Source organism: Quercus suber, unplaced genomic scaffold (assembly GCF_002906115.3).
Source record: "Quercus suber isolate HL8 unplaced genomic scaffold, Cork oak 2.0 scaffold_185, whole genome shotgun sequence".
Classification (NCBI taxonomy): domain Eukaryota; kingdom Viridiplantae; phylum Streptophyta; class Magnoliopsida; order Fagales; family Fagaceae; genus Quercus; species Quercus suber.
In genome coordinates this window covers 1,037,055-1,053,934 of record NW_027069643.1, presented here as the reverse complement: position 1 = coordinate 1,053,934, position 16,880 = coordinate 1,037,055, and the positions used below count along the sequence as shown (strand labels likewise).

General features: G+C 35.9%; 1 protein-coding gene across 1 annotated transcript in view; it reads left to right on the top strand.

Annotated features, from left to right (window-relative positions):
- LOC111987200 (probable potassium transporter 17) overlaps positions 1 to 16,344 on the top strand; it is a 32,414-nt gene extending 16,070 nt beyond the window's left edge. The window contains 4 exon segments of the mRNA XM_065778523.1: positions 152 to 204; positions 291 to 651; positions 922 to 1,031; positions 15,607 to 16,344. Of these exon segments, the coding sequence (XP_065634595.1) occupies positions 152 to 204; positions 291 to 651; positions 922 to 1,031; positions 15,607 to 16,344 (1,262 nt within the window).
- The last annotated feature ends 536 nt before the right edge of the window (positions 16,345 to 16,880 follow it).

Genomic DNA, 16,880 nt, shown 5'->3' with positions numbered 1-16,880 from the left:
CTGTTTGCGTTTCTGAGTAACATGATTGAGAAAGCTTGTAAATCTGATTTACCTTGTAATAAAATCTTCTTGATATAGATAGATAGACATATTCACACAAAAGTACCACTATATGCAGCACTTGATTTTTGATATCATCTACCCTATTCAGGTTCAGAAGCAATGTTTGCGGATCTTGGTCATTTCAACCAATGTTCCATTCAGGTTATAGCAGTACCATTTGTTTGTTTATCTTTTAGATTTTCATGTCTTCTGCTTCATTAGCTCTCTGACACTTTTTCTTCCATCAGATAGCTTTCTTGTTTACAATATATCCTTCTTTAGTTCTAACATATGCGGGGCAGACAGCATACCTGATCAAGAATCCCAATGATCATGATGATGGATTCTACAAGTTCATACCAACTGCAGTCTATTGGCCTATCTTTATCATAGCCACATTGGCTGCAATTGTTGCAAGCCAGTCGGTCATATCAGCCACATTTTCTGTAATCAAGCAATCTGTAGCATTGGATTATTTCCCTCGAGTGAAGGTGGTACACACATCCAATTGTAAGGAATGCAAAGTTTATTCCCCAGAAGTGAACTACATCCTCATGATTCTTTGTGTTGCTGTCATACTCATCTTTGGAGGTGGAAAAGATATTGGAGGTACAATAAATAAATAAAATCTGGAGATTGCTTTATACTACATTCACTATTTAAAAAATTTGTTACCAGTTTATAGATGTTAATCTAAATCAAGTTCCAATAAGTACTGCAATTAAAGTTTTTTAACAATTCGACATCACCACCAATGCAATCTAAATCAAACTAAATAATACATCATATTCTCCAATTTGAATATTGTTTTGAACTTCCTTTATTGTTTAATCTATGCAATCCTTACAAAATGCTGATCCATCATGACCTTGCTTGCAGGTGTCGTTGTCAGTCTAGAGATGCTCATTACCACTATATTGCTAACACTTGTGATGATCATAATTTGGAAAACTCCACCTGTGCTTGTTGCTTTTTACTTCTCTGTGTTTTTTGCTGTAAGGTTGAATTTAATCAACCATTTAATTGGCTTTATTCCGTGACCAATTTGCTTGTAATTTTACCCTTAGCAACCCTGTATTTAGGTGGGAAAATTGTAAGGGTAGTGTGTGAGAAGATGTGAAGAAAAGCTCAAGAGTGTGCAAGAAAAACAGAGTCTCGCGGCTAGGGCTCGCGGGTGGATCGCAACTAGCAAGCCGCGAAAGGCAGGCACGTGAAAGGCACACTGGGAAGCTGAAGGGTCGCGCCAGCTGTCACGCTACAGGACAAAAGTTCCAGTCTGGCCAGGCCGTTATGTCACGACTTGAATTCGCGACTTGGTTAAGCCACGAGATCAAGTTGCCAACTTGCCCTGTTTGGCAAAAACTGACATTTTGCATTCCCTTCTCACCCTACTATATATACACCCTTATACCCATCATATTGTGAGAGCTTCCAAAGAGAATTTTGTGAGAGAAAACCCTAGGGAAAACCAAGATTGAGTCATCCCCAATCTTCATCTAAAGAGACTCTACAAATTCCTCTACTCTCTTCCTCTCCATTGTCACACCCTTGAGAGGTCATTTACCAAACCCTTCTCTCACCACACCCACGTCTGTGAGAAGGTCCATTTGGTGCTTTAGGAAGCAGTCTGGAAAGGAACCAATATACATTGGTTGATGCTATGGTCAAGTAGAGGAATCCAGCAAGCTAAAGAAGAAATAGGTTCGGCGTAACCTCGTTGGAGCAAGAAGCTTGGAGGGCTTAGGTACTTGGGTAGATTAGGCTTGGAGGGTCTTCTGCTGTTCATGTATCCCAACTACATTCTTTAGTGGATTATTTGGCCGCTTGGAGGGCGGCAGAGAGGTTTTACGCCGAGAACTTCGGTTTCCTCTTCGATAACACATCGTGTGTTGTCTGTGTGTTTGCATCTTCCTTTCCTTTATCTTTGCCTTATATTTATTACTATGGATGTGTTTATATTTGGCTTAGATTGTTTATCAATTCTGTTATGAGCTTGTTATCATGTTCCGCACATTAATTGTTTGATATAAAGCTTGAATTGGTAATTTTATTATTTGGGATCTAAACGTTCAAGGGTGTTTCATACCCATTTTGAACTTTCAATTGGTTTCAAAGCGGGTACACTTGTTGTGGTTTAAATACCTAAGTGTGATCCTTGACCCCTTTTGTTATTTACCATGGATGTTGCATTGTATGCCTCTTTGTATGATTTGGTTGATGATAAATGTAGCATGTCACGTGTTTGTGAAAATACCTCCATGAGTGATAATCCTCATAATTGTGATGCTATGTTACATGAATCTTTGGATGTTGTTGATATTCCTAACATCAAACTCTTGAAGAAAAAGGCTAAGAAGTTTAATAAGGATTTGAACAAGTTATTTTGTGAAAAGGATGATTTGATTGCTAAGCTCAATAAATCCAACAAATTGGTTGAAAAATATAAGAAACTTGTTGAAAATTCTGTTGAAAAACTGAAAGAGTTTGAATGTTTGAATATGGACTTGGATGCTAAACTTGTTTTGTCTAACAAACTTGTTGATGAGCTAAAATGTGAAAATGAATCTCTTAAGATGCATGCCAAGTGTTTGATTGCTGAACCTATTGTTAAAAGGGATGAAATTATTTGTTGCAATCATGTTGTCGTACCCGATTTTGTGCCTATTGTGTGTTCTACCCCAAAGGACAAATCGGTACATTCCTCCACATAAAAGAAATCGAAAGGTGGAGAGAAAGGCTGTTAAGTCAAAGCCTCCATTTAGGTCTCGATCTAAGGTTTTGGATCGATATAAATTTGTTCCAACTTGCCACCATTATGGTGTGATTGGTCATATAAGACCTCAATGTTATAAGTTGAAGAGAGAACAAAACCATGTTGCTAGATCCCTTCCCAAAAAGCCTAGTGGACCTAAACACAGTGTTTGTCACCATTGTGGTGCCTTTGGTCATCTAAAACCTCATTGCTCTAAGTTTCATGCTCTCAAAAGAAAAGAGAAACTTGAGCTTCTTGGAAGTTATGCTAAAAAGGGTAAACCGGTTTTGAGTAAAAATAGCATGTTGATTAAGAAAATGTTTAATGCTCTTAACTCCTTGACTATGTGCATCTCCGGTTCTCATTCTTCCAACCCTCGTCTCACTTTTCTTGAGACACTCATTCCAAACAATCGTTCTGTTTGGATGAGGAAGGGTTCTTATGGTTGAGCTTTTGCTCTTTTGGTCCTTGATCTAATTCTTTCGATCTTTGTGGGACCCCTCATGCATTGCATGTTATATCTTCATGCATTTTTTGCATCTTGCATTTATTTATATGCATTGTTTTTGTTTTGATCTTACTTTTATGTCTTTGTTTTGTGTGAGTAAAAATCCAAAACCATATAAAAAGTGAAAAATTCAAAAAGTTTGATCGTATATGTTTGAGCACATATCACATGTGAGTTTTGCCTTGTACCTTCGTACAAATGGCCTTATGCATTTACGAGCTTAGCTTGTTCTTTATGCACTTATATCTTTGTGGGAAAAATCTTGACATCTTTGTGTGATTGTTGTAAATCGATCTTTAAGCTTGTCATGAATGATTAGTCAATAGTCATGTTGGTTTTGATACATGCATAGACTTGTGCCTATATATCTTCCCACTCTTTTATTTTTTTTGCTTAAAGAGCTCAACAAATGTAAATCTCAAAATGAAAAGAGATAATGAGCTGCAAAAGCCGTCGCATATACTAGTATTTGACTAGGAAAAAGGGAAAGCGACTTTTATGAAATTGTATGATGCTCAAAAAGCCAAAGGCTTGTTCATCAAATTGAAATATCAAAAATTTTAGGCATCTATCTCACAATGAGATTTTCTTTGCTCAAAAATGGCAAATGATATGTTGAATATGGAGCCAAATGAAAAGCTTCAAAGAATTGTTATCAAGTTCTTGTGGAAGGTCATATATGCATGTTTCTATAATTGAGATAGACCACTTGTCTTAGTACTAGTTGTGTATGACTTGATTGAATTAATCATTGAAGTTTCATTCTAGACTAAGGACTATTCCACGCTTGATACACACACAACACACATGCCTAATGTTCAATGAATGTCTTATTTATTTGTTCGATTGTACTTGTTTAAATGTGATGTGTGTGAGCTCAACTTTATATGGAACAATCCAAAAAGATTTTTGATCATTTTATATGTTTTTGGAAGTGATTTTTATCACTATTTGTGTTCTTTTTTAATGCTTACATTGTTTTACAGTGTTTAAACATGTTTTGTGTTGAAAAACAAGTGTCAGAATTTTTGGCGACTCGTTTTGGCGACTTGACCAGTCGCAAGTTACAGTTGCGAGTTTTGGCGACTCATTTTGGTGACTTGACCAGTCAAGAGTTACAGTCCCGAGTTTTGGCGACTTGACCAGTCGCGAGTTACAGTCGCGAGTTTTGGCGACTCATTTTGGCGACTTGACCAGTCGCGAGTTTTGGCGACTCGTTTTGGCTACTTACCCAGTCGCGAGTTCATCTAGAAGCTTTGGCGACTCACTCGCGACTCGCTTCGCGACTAGCCCAGTCGCGAAATGCCCAGAAATAGCTTTTTAAAGGGCTTTTCGTCTGAAACTTGTTTTTAACCTCTCCCATCTTCTTTTAAACCCCTCTTTCAATATTTTTACATCAAAACTCAACCAATTTGAGTGGTTTTTCATTCCTTTAACATCTCTAAGGTAATTTTAAACTCTTTTCATTGATTTGGATCCTTGGATTATGTTTTAGTGAGTTTTGTGCTCTTGGTTGGGATTTTCATCATAGGGGTTGGGAAAACTTAATTTTTTTCTCAAGATTTCTGTATGGGATTGGTTTCTTTTGATGATTTTCTTTGAATATTGGCCCCTTGTGGCAAAAAGAGCATGTATTAAGGATGGATTTCATGATGTTCATGCATTGTTTCATATTGTTGTTCATAGTGTGCATGCTAGGTGTTTGATAAAATGTCTCTTAGGTATTTTCTCACTTGTTTGGACTCCGATGAGTACCAAACTTTGGGGTTTCTCATGTTTTCTCATTAGGAACATGTTTGGTTTATTGGTTGTGTATTTAACACAGCTTGCCCCAAATGTGCATTTTCCATGCATTGGTCATGCATTGCACTTGCCACCTCTTGCACACACCTTGCTACCTTTGTCATGCATTGGTTCATACATTGTTTCTTCATCCTAGCATGTCATGTCTTAGGATTGAGCTTCATTTTCTCATTCATCTCGCACCCCTCATGCATCATTACACCATTATGCATTATTATCATTGTTCATACTTTCATCTCTTGCCCTCTTTTCTCCTTGACCCCTTTGTCTATTCGTGTCAAAAAGGGGGAGAGTATACTCTCGAGTAGTATACCAGAGAGTGTTGTCATTTCTATATGACTCTTGTGCACATTCTTAGGGAGAGAAATTCCATTTCTCATGCACATTCGTAGGGGAAGAGATATTTCATAGGGGAGATGCATATACAAAGGGGGAGAAGACTTTGTTTGGTCAAGTTGCTCACATATTTCACATCATGATTACTTGATCGCAATTTACTTGTTACATTATACTTGTCCATTTATTACTTGCTTTACCTTGAGGGTCTAATGTGTTTTGTGCAAGTGTTTCAGGTTACAGGTATATGTGTTCAAAGTTCATCACAGCTCCTATGATTCATGATAAGGGGAGTGATATGATAGGGAAGTATTTTATAGTTTGTTATGTTGTTGGTTTGTACCCATTGATGCTTTTGTAAGCTTTGAGGGTTGTGACTTGTTCTTATGCACTAGTTTTTAGGCTTGTATGGTTTATGCCATGTATTTGCAAAAACTTTGCATATGCAACCTTTGTGCTTTGTGTTTTGGTACTTGTTAATACTTTGCATTACCTTAAGTACAACACTCTTGTGCCCGTGTAGGATTGTTCCTAGATGCATATATGTTTGTATGCATTGGTTGAGTGTTGGACTTGCAAATGATACTCTTCAATTGAGTTTATCATTTTTGCATGTCCGGATGTTCATTCCTTGTGTGAATGAACATAGTAATCACTTTTGCTTAGTGACTACTGGTGTTGATCTTGCCATGAATTATTGCTTTTATGCTTATGTTCATTTTTGCTTGATCATGCTTATTTTGCTCCATATGCATATTAAGTTTTCTGCATACAATGATATTGCAAAAAAAAAAAAAAAAAAACAGATATCTTGATGCTTGTCTAACTTATAACCCCATATTGTTTGATTTTTCTACTCTCTTTCTTTGGTAATTTTTTAAATGCATATCTTGTATTGTAGTATAAATAAATGGTTAATAAATAGGATGGTTTTTGAAACATAAGTTTGCATGTTAAGCTAAAATAAATAGACCTATAACATATAGCATTACAAAAATAATAGAAATTTACCTAAGTTGAACTTTATGTCTATCTAATAACTAAAAATCTTTCAATTCGTAAGTAGAGTTATAACTTTTTTATTTTTTATTTTTTTATTTTATATAATTAAAATTTTAAAAGGATTATTCATGTAAATAAATTCCTAAATAGATAAATATAATATAATGAATATGTTATTTTATTGGGAATTTTCTTGCATTTTGTTTATAGGACTTCTATTATTTCTTTTAATTGTTTCTTCAAACTTATCTAAACATATGGACATCCTCATAAATTCCTTAATGTATGCCTGTAGCACTCTGCTCAGGTTTAAAATTCACAAAAATATAGAGGACAAGACAGGGGTATATTAATGCTTACATTATTTTTGTGAGACTATTGAATTACCTTTGAATCTTTGATATGGGAACAATCTTTCACATTTTTACAATTCAAACCATATTATAATGTTCGCTTTAACTTCTTTGGTAGTCTCTCTTTCATCTTTTTCTTCTATAATTTAATAAAATTTCTTACCCTATCATTTTATTGAAATACAAAATAGTAGTTTGTTGCTAATAATTTCCATGAAAAGTTGTAAAGGGCTGATTTGGCCGCATCATGCATGTGCTGAAGAAGACCTCAGTGAGAGACGCATCTAGTCTTTTTATTGGGTTACTTGAATTAAAGGATACTTTGTAATTACGATTTTAGGAAGACTCAAATATTCTTCCACTTCTTTTGGGTAAAGAAAATAACTTTGGTGTTCTTTTTCTTTACACTATTATGACAGTCTGTCTCTTAATAGGTCTGTTAAATATTAGCTCTGATACCATATTAAATGGATAATATTATCAAACGTAATGTGTTATACCATGTTGTGTATGTTAGAGTGGATGCGGAAGAGGAAGCATAGAATAGGAACACTGAGAATAAGAGGGTTACGTGGTTCAGCCTTGACGGCCTACATCCACGGAGGAATCCCTTAAGGGCTACATCTTTATTGTATAAGAGTGTAGTACAAAACCTGTGTTACAATGAATCCTAACATGAGTATATATAGGCGACTAAACCCTAAACTACTAGTAAAAGTAGGAATGAGTTTGGGCGTATTACATTGGGCTAATATCACTAATATATATCTCTAACACAAGAGATTAAAAAAAAAAAAGTTGTGTATGCTAGAGTGGATGCGGAAGGAGAAGCATAGAATAGAAATATCGAGAACATGAGAGTTACGTGGTTCAGCCTTGTTGGCCTACATCCACGGAGAAATCCCTTACGGGCTATATCTTTATTGTATAAGAGTGTAGTACAATAACTTGTATTACAATAAAGATGTAGCCCTTAAGGGATTCCTCTGTGGATGTAGGCCGTCAAAGCTGAATCACGTAATTCTCATGTTCTCGATGTTTCTATTCTATACTTCTCCTTCCGCATCTACTCTAGCATACACAACATGGTATAATACATTGCGTTTGATAATATTGTCCATTTAACATGGTATCAGAGCTAATATTTAACAAGTTCCATGCTATTAAATTTCATCATAAAAATCAAATTCACATGATTGAGATAGAAATCAGAAACACCACACCACTCCATTCGAGCATATATGCAAAATCGTAACATTCACTGATGTAGTCGTTTATGGCTTTTGATCTGTATGTATAATTGTAAATATGGACCTTCCACCACAGAACTGGAAATATATAGGTCCCAGCCATAAATTCAGGATGATTTGGAAACCTTTCATCTTGTTGTACTTACTTTCATTAAAGTGATAGTTTGTAATAAGTAAATCTGCGTTTAAAATTATATATACATGCATGTCCAGACTTAATTAAGTATTTTTGTGCCCATGTTTTGTTTATGTATTACTCCTATGTACTATAAATAAAGAAAGTTCAGATTCACACTATCTATAATAAATGACAAACTTTTGGTACAATTTCGTCGTTATTGTGCTCTAGAATTTCAAATTAAATTTAAACGTGTGGTTACATTGAATTTATTGGGGGATGGAACAAAAAAAAATTCATTACATTTCTAGATTAGCCTACCACCTCAATTATTGGTCCACCCCAATTTTCAATTAATTATTTTTATGATCCATGTGTGAAGTGGTAGCTTAATTTAAGAATGCTATGAATTTTGTTGTATTCCTAAAATTATTTTTGAATTTAATTATTATTTGAAAAAATACATATGACATTCTCTTACAAAAAGAAAGAAAATAATTACGAATTAAAATGAAATGAATAAAGTTTGGGATATAACAATTTTACAACAATTTCATAGAAAAGTTTACGTCACAAATTATTAATGGTAATTAAAAAAAATATATTATAGTGGTGTTCTTATAGGGTGAAGTTTGAGTTTTGTGACATATATCATTAGGATAATGGACCCACTACATGCAGGAATCTAAGCCTTACCCCCCAAAAAAACCATAGTGGCTCTACTCCTTTTCCAAATTCCTTAGTGTCATATCAGTGAGACAATGGCTTTTTCCACCACCCAACACAAATCTCTATCCCTCTAGGGCTAGGATGATACACAAAAAAGGGTGAGGTTTGAGTTTTGTGACATATATCATTAGGATAATGGACCCACTACATGCAGGAATCTAAGCCTTACACCCCAAAAAAACCATAGTGGCCCTACTCCTTTTCCAAATTCCTTAGTGTCATATCAGTGAGACAATGGCTTTTTCCCGTCTCACCTAATACCTTCTCCAACTTGGGAAGCCTCATCAGATAGGTGAGGCCAAGCTAAACTTGGCTTCCGTTGAATACAACTGAAGGCTTGTGCCACCACCCAAGACAAATCTCTATCAATCTTCTCTGTCTCATACTCTAGAGAAGTGGGGGAGTTTTTGGAGGTTTGTGTGAATGGATTAGCAAAGACAGAATGAGTCACAACCAAATCTGTCTGAGGTTAACGTTGTTGTTGTTGCTGATTCTACTGCCTCTGATGGCCGCCTTCTCCACCTTCATGATTCTGCTTCCCTTCCAAATGCAAATGAACAAGTATTCATTCATATTTCTCACCTCTCTCTTTCTCACTCTCTGTGCACATATAAACATGCATTTCTGGTTCCACACTTCCTTCTCAAACAGTTGCAGAAAAGCATATGTAAATATGTTTGTATCTACAAAGCATGTTCATCAATATGGGTTTTATTTTGTTTCGTTTTTCTCATGAACTTTATGTTTGGTGTATGTAATGGTTGTGAATGGACCAGCAAAGTCAGAGTGAGTCACGACCAAATCTGTCTGAGGTTAACATTGTTGTTGTTGCTGATTCTACTGCCTCTAATGGCCGCCCTCTCGACCTTCATGCTCTTAGTACTGATTCTGCTTCCCTTCCAAATGCAAACGAACAGGTATTCATTCATATTTCTCACCTCTCTCTTTCTCACTCTCTCTCTGCACATATAAACATGCATTTCTGGTTACACACTTCCTTTTCAAACAGTTGCCGAAAAATATATGTTTGTATCTACAAAGCATGTTTATCAATATGGGTTTGATTTTGTTTCGTTTTTCTCATGAACTTTATGTTCGGTGTATGTAATGGTTGTGCTAGATTCTTTAATATGTTTACATATTTGGAGTTTGTTTTTAAAAAAAAAATATACTTTTTAATAAGCAATGTAACTTTATTTTTAAAATTTTTGAGAACTTTTGGTGATTGAAATTTTTAATAAAAGTATTATTATTATTAGTTTTAAGTTGTATGATGTGTAACATTTACGTTGAAGCACATAATGCAAGCGTTGGTGTGACCCAATAAAAAATTATGATAAATAATTTAGTTTAAAAATTTTTGAAAACAAATTTTTTATTGGAGTAGTATTTGAAATTTTAATGATAGAGATTTACCAAGAACAAACTATCTTTAATGATTTTAGTATACTATAGTATTTCACATGTGGAAGGAGGCAAGACGACAGTCTTAATGTGTAACACATAAACTCATAAAGGGATATAAGAATTGCCCATATCCACATGGTATAAGGATGGGAATGTGTAAAATATAGGGATATAAGGATTGTCCATATTCACTGTTCACATGGTATAAGGAGGGGCATCCCAGTGTGTAGTATGTAACTTTTTCCATATGGTGTATGATTTGTAATATATATCTTCAGTTTCTGCCCTGCTTTCTTCCTGATTTTCTTTACCAGTCATTTTTAAAAAGTAATTTAAAAAAATCATGATTTCTTGATTACATTCTAAATTGATACACACAATTCCTTGTTAAACAGTGCTTTCACGATTTAAACAGTGTTTGGAGTTATTCTTTGTTATTTTGTTGGTCATGTTTCTCCTCTTCCAATTTGAACACTTTCAAACGTATATTTAAGCTTTTATTTTATTTTTTTTATGTAAATTATAAGTCTTATCTTAAATAATTAATTTAATTAGCAGATCAGTCGATGGAGTACTCTGGTACTTGCGTACAAGACTCTTGGAGTGGTATTTGGGGGACTTGTAACATCTCCATTGTATGTGTATCCTTCAATGCCATTGAAGTCTCCGACGAAAGAAGACTACTTGGGTATCTACAGCATAATGTTCTGGACTCTTACTCTCATTGGTGCTTTAAAGTATGCTAGCATAGCTATCAAAGCCGATGATCAGGGAGAAGGTATTACATGAACCTGGATAATTGCTTTTATTGTTCTCATATATCTGGATTTCTTGCATACTTATTCTGAAGTGCAGTTTGCTTACCTTTCAATTTCTGTATTGGATTTGGGTGAAGATGATTGATTACTTCTAAGATTATGTCTTAATCAACTTAGTTGCTAAGTTGTTGTTATCTCCTTCTTTTCTAGCTTACTTATTCTGAAGTGCACTTTGTTTGCCTTTTATTATCTATACTGGTGTTGGGTGTAGATAATTGACTAATTCTAAGATTAATAATTTAGTTGTTAAATTTTTGTTATTTCCTTTGTTGAGAATTGGGTGGTTGGTTGGACTAGTGGATGATTTGCCACTGTTTGAATTGTTTCACTTACCAGTTTTCCACTTAAAGTGTGAGGAAATGCTATGGATTATTGGAAGAATGCTGTTTTCACCAGAATAAGGGTTGGGTGATATATCAGTGCGCTGATGCATTTCATGTTTGCATTTCATGTTTTTTGTATGTGAAGCAACTTAAGTTGGTTACTGTCTGCAATTTAAATTCTTTACTTATACGGACACCTTTTTAATTGCAGGAGGAACATTTGCCTTGTATTCATTACTATGTAGGCATTTGGAATTCTTTCATCAAAACGTGTAAGTTCAAATTCAAGCCTTTCACACACTATGAATGAGGGCAGTGAAAAGAAAAGAAGGCTCGGAATGTTTTTTGAAAGCAGTATAGTTGCTAGGAGGGTATTGCTTTTTGTTGCCATGTTAGGCATGTGCATGCTTATTAACGATGGTATACTTACCCCTGCAATCTCAGGTTTGTCTCCCCAATTTTGTCTGTCTTAATTATAATTTGGTCTGGTGCTTAATTGGATTTAATATTTTTAACTTTGTAAATTTGTTCAGTGTTGTCAGCAATGGATGGACTAAGAGCACCGTTTCCTTGTCTGAGTAAATGTAAGTACTCATCCAGATTGTAATAACTTTGCACAAGCTTGAGAATTTTTGGGTCTTCCTGTAAGATATTGTTAAGATTGACTGACTCATGTATATCATAGTTGGCTGTGCTTGGAGTTGGCAATATGTTCAAGCTACATTTTGCATGATCTACGTAAACTCTTCTGTTATTTCATAAAAATCTTTTCTATGTTGCCTCTAAAAGCTCAAAAAATGAGAAAAGTTAATCATAAAATGCATTCCTCTAATCATATACAACTAATGATTAATTCCATGATAAAAAGTAAGAATCAGGAACAGAATCCTCCAAAATCAGTTTACAGTCTGCTTTATTTGCTTTTAGTATGACGGTAGTAGAGAAAGGGAATTACTGTGGCAAAATTTGTAGGAGTGCATCATTAAGGCTAAAGAACTTGACGTATACTGGACGATGTCCTGAAAAGATTATTATCCTTGTATTGGGCCAACCAAGGAGGTGTGTCATTTCCAAATCAACTAATAAATTGTGTTCAAGAAGCTTTATAAACAGGAATGTTGATATTGTCATGAAAATCACTCTTAAGACAGAAATCAGGACATACGTTGGAGTCACTAGATGCTTTGTTTTTAAACAACGGTTTCAAAAGTCAAACTCACGCAAATTCTGTCATAAACACAATGAGCAGATGTTTTGATGCCATGATGTAAGCGACTGATTCAGTTTGAAAGGATCACATACATTCCAAAAAATGGAGAGAATGCATGTCACGTAAACAAAGGAAAGGGAAAATATTTGGAAATCAAGTGGGAAATACAAACCCATCTTAAAGTAGGCCTCCTGTATGTTCTAGGAAACCACCAAGTCAGCATTCTGTACTGGAAATTGGGGTTGCATTGTTCTATTGATACAAAAATTTATAATTTAATTGAAAAAATATCACTTTGAATTTATTTACTCTCTGGTTTGTTATCTTGCAGCTCTGGTGGAGGCACTCTCTGCAGTAGTGTTAGTTGACTTATTCCTGTTGCAAAAGTTTGGTACCTCTAGAGTGAGTTTCCTCTTTTCTCCTATAATCGCTGCATGGACCTTGAACACTCCACTTGTCGGAATTTATAGCATTATACATCATTATCCAAGTATATTCAAGGCTATATCGCCACACTATATCTTCCATTTCTTTCGGAGAAATGGAAAGGAGGGCTGGCTGTTGCTTGGTAGCACTTTCCTTTGCATCACAGGTGAGTGTCATATTTAGATAATATGAATTCATAATTCAAGTAGAAGAGTAGCATAATTACTTTGGGTTGAGTTCTTTAACATTATGATAGCCCCAAACCCAGATACATACACAAATCTTGGGTCGTGGAACTTATTGAAATGATTATCCCGAAAATATTAATTTACATAGGGTGCAGACTGACAAAAATGTCTAGAAGTTATTAATGAAAAAGATTTTATGAGTTTCTCAAAATAAGCTGAGAATGATTTTCCCAAAACGATTTTAGATATTGTTAATGTAGGATGTACAGTGAGGTAGGTTTAAAATTGTTGAATGTTCAACTTATAAATGCAATAATTATGGGATCTCTTTCACAATTTTCTTTCATGATTCTCTTTAGGCAGAAGGATCCCAAGAATGCACATAGTGGATATCTTCTGCATTGCTTGGTACTCCAAAGAACTCATAGGAATTATCTTTTAGTAGTTTGATATTTACACCATGACCCAAGAACTCAATTATATTATTTGGATTATTTGATTTCAGTTGATTTTGTTGAAGAACTACTAGGCCTTTATGTTTGAGGGTCTAGACCTGTTTGCGTTTCTGAGTAACATGATAGAGAAAGCTTGTAAATCTGATTTACCTTGTAATAAAATCTTCTTGATATAGATAGATAGACATATTCACACAAAAGTACCACCATATGCAGCACTTGATTTTTGATATCATCTACCCTATTCAGGTTCGGAAGCAATGTTTGCGGATCTTGGTCATTTCAACCGACGTTCCATTCAGGTTATAGCAGTACCATTTGTTTGTTTATCTTTTAGATTTTCATGTCTTCTGCATCATTAGCTCTCTGACACTTTTTCTTCCATCAGATAGCTTTCTTGTTTACAATATATCCTTCTTTAGTTCTAACATATGCGGGGCAGACAGCATACCTGATCAAGAATCCCAATGATCATGATGATGGATTCTACAAGTTCATACCAACTGCAGTCTATTGGCCTATCTTTATCATAGCCACATTGGCTGCAACTTATGTTCATTTTTGCTTGATCATGCTTATTTTGCTCCATATGCATATTAAGTTTTCTGCATACAATGATATTGCTATGTTATTGTGTTTCAGGAGTTACTTATTCATATGTTCAAGAGCTTTACAGAATCTAGAGTTAGGTGTGAGTGAGTTTTCCAACTGTTCCCAACTCACGTTTAAGTCTAGAGTCTGTTGTAGGGTTTTGTCACGGAATAGCCAAAGGGGGAGATTGTAAGGTTGAATTTAATCAACCATTTAATTGGCTTTATTCCGTGACCAATTTGCTTGTAATTTTGCACTTAGCAACCCTATATTTAGGTGGGAAAATTGTAAGGGTAGTGTGTGAAAAGATGTGAAGAAAAGCTCAAGAGTGTGCAAGAAAAAAGAGTCTCGCGGCTAGGGCTCACGGGTGGATCACGACTGGCAAGCCACGAAAGGTAGGCACGTGAGAGGCACACTGGGAAGCTGAAGGGTTGCGCCAGCTGTCACGCTACAGGACAAAAGTTCCAGTCTGGCCAGGCCATTACGTCGCGACTTGAATTCGCGACTTGGTCAAGCTGCGAGATCAAGTCGCCAACTTGTCCTGTTTGGCAAAAACTGACGTTTTGCATTCCCTTCTCACCCTACTATATAGACACCCTTGTACCCATCATATTGTGAGAGCTTCCAGAGAGAATTTTGTGAGAGAAAACCTTAGAGAAAACCAAGATTGAGTCATCCCCAATCTTCATCTAAAGAGACTTTACAAATTCCTCTACTCTCTTCCTCTCTATTGTCATACCCTTGAGAGGTCATTTACCAAACCCTTATCTCACCACACCCACGTCTGTGAGAAGGTCCATTTGGTGCTTTGGGAAGTAGTCTGGAAAGGAACCAATATACATTGGTTGATGCTATGGTCAAGTAGAGGAATCTGGCAAGCTAAAGAAGAAATAGGTTCGGCGTAACCTCGTTGGAGCAAAAAGCTTGGAGGGCTTAGGTACTTGGGTAGATTAGGCTTAGAGGATCTTCTGTTGTTCATGTATCCCAACTACATTCTTTAGTGGATTATTTGACTGCTTGGAGGGCGGCGGAGAGGTTTTACGCCGAGGACTTCGATTTCCTCTTCGATAACACATCGTGTGTTGTCCGTGTGTTTGCATCTTCCTTTCCTTTATCTTTGCCTTATATTTATTGTTGTGGATGTGTTTATATTTGGCTTAGATTGTTTATCAATTATGTTATGAGCTTGTTATCATGTTCCGCACATTAATTATTTGATATAAAGCTTGAATTAGTAATTTTATTATTTGTGGTCTAAACGTTCAAGGGTGTTTCATACCCATTTTGAACTTTCATTTGTGATGGAAGGTGTTTATGTGAGTGCAGTGTGCACTAAAATTTATGAAGGTGGATGGATTCCTTTTGCCATATCCTTCATTCTTGCTGTTATTATGTTTGGCTGGTTTTATGGGAGACAGAGCAAGCTAGAGTATGAGTTGACTCACAAGATAACTTTGGAGAGACTAAGAGAGCTTTTATCCAACCTTGGTGTCCAAAGGGTTCCTGGATTGTGCTTCTTTTATACTAACATTCAAGATGGACTTACTCCTGTTCTTGGACACTACATAAAAAACATGAAATCCCTTCACGAGGTCAGCATATTCACAACTCTTCGATATTTGCCGGTTCCTGAGGTTGCCCCACATGAGAGGATCGTCATCAAGAAACTGGGCCTAAATGGGGTTTATGGGTGTGTGATTCAGTATGGCTATGCAGATTCCTTAAATCTTGAAGGAGATGATTTTGTAAGTCAAGTTACCAAATGCTTGCCGATGAATCTACAGGGCTGCTCGGATGGTCTAACATATGATCCTGTGGAGATCCAAGAAGTGGTTTCTGATTTGGAACAAGCAAAGCTGGCTGGGGTGGTTCACGTCAGAGGGAAGACAAGGTTCCACAAAAACTGTGGCTGGTTTGACCGAATCATGCTTGCATTTTACGAAGTTATGCACAACAATTGTCGGTCTGCCCTGCATGCTCTGGGGGTACCATTACAGCAGCGTATTGAGGTTGGAATGCTTTACGAGGCTTGAAAGGATGCTTTCTATTGAGTTTCATCTCCTCTCACTGTGATTTTTAGTAATATACTGTATAAGCAAAAGATAGAGAGGGTGTCTAGAAGCTTGGGGAAAGAAGGATCAAGCTCAATATTATATATCCTCAAAATAATTCTCTAGTACAACATTTAATACCATAAAAATATTAATAAAATCCTCGGAGGTTGTTTCATGCAATTGCTTTTTCATCCTTTGCTTTCTGAACCAACACAAGGGCAAAACAAGCTCTCTTTTGTTTTCACCTGAAGAAGAAGCATCATCACAAGCTTATTGGCAAGCCCGGAATGACCGGAGTTACACGACATCATCTTTCTTGAGCTCATTCCACTTATGAACATTGTTCCAAGTGAACCTCAGCGCATACATAGCAGGGTCGTTCAACTGAACCAAAAATATATCATGACTTCGGAGCTCGGGATCGATGAGTGGCGCTTTGATTTTTTGTCCTTCTCCAAGCTTCTTTTTCTCTTCTTCAGTCAAGAAATCCTTCGACAGTATTTGCCTGAACGGTA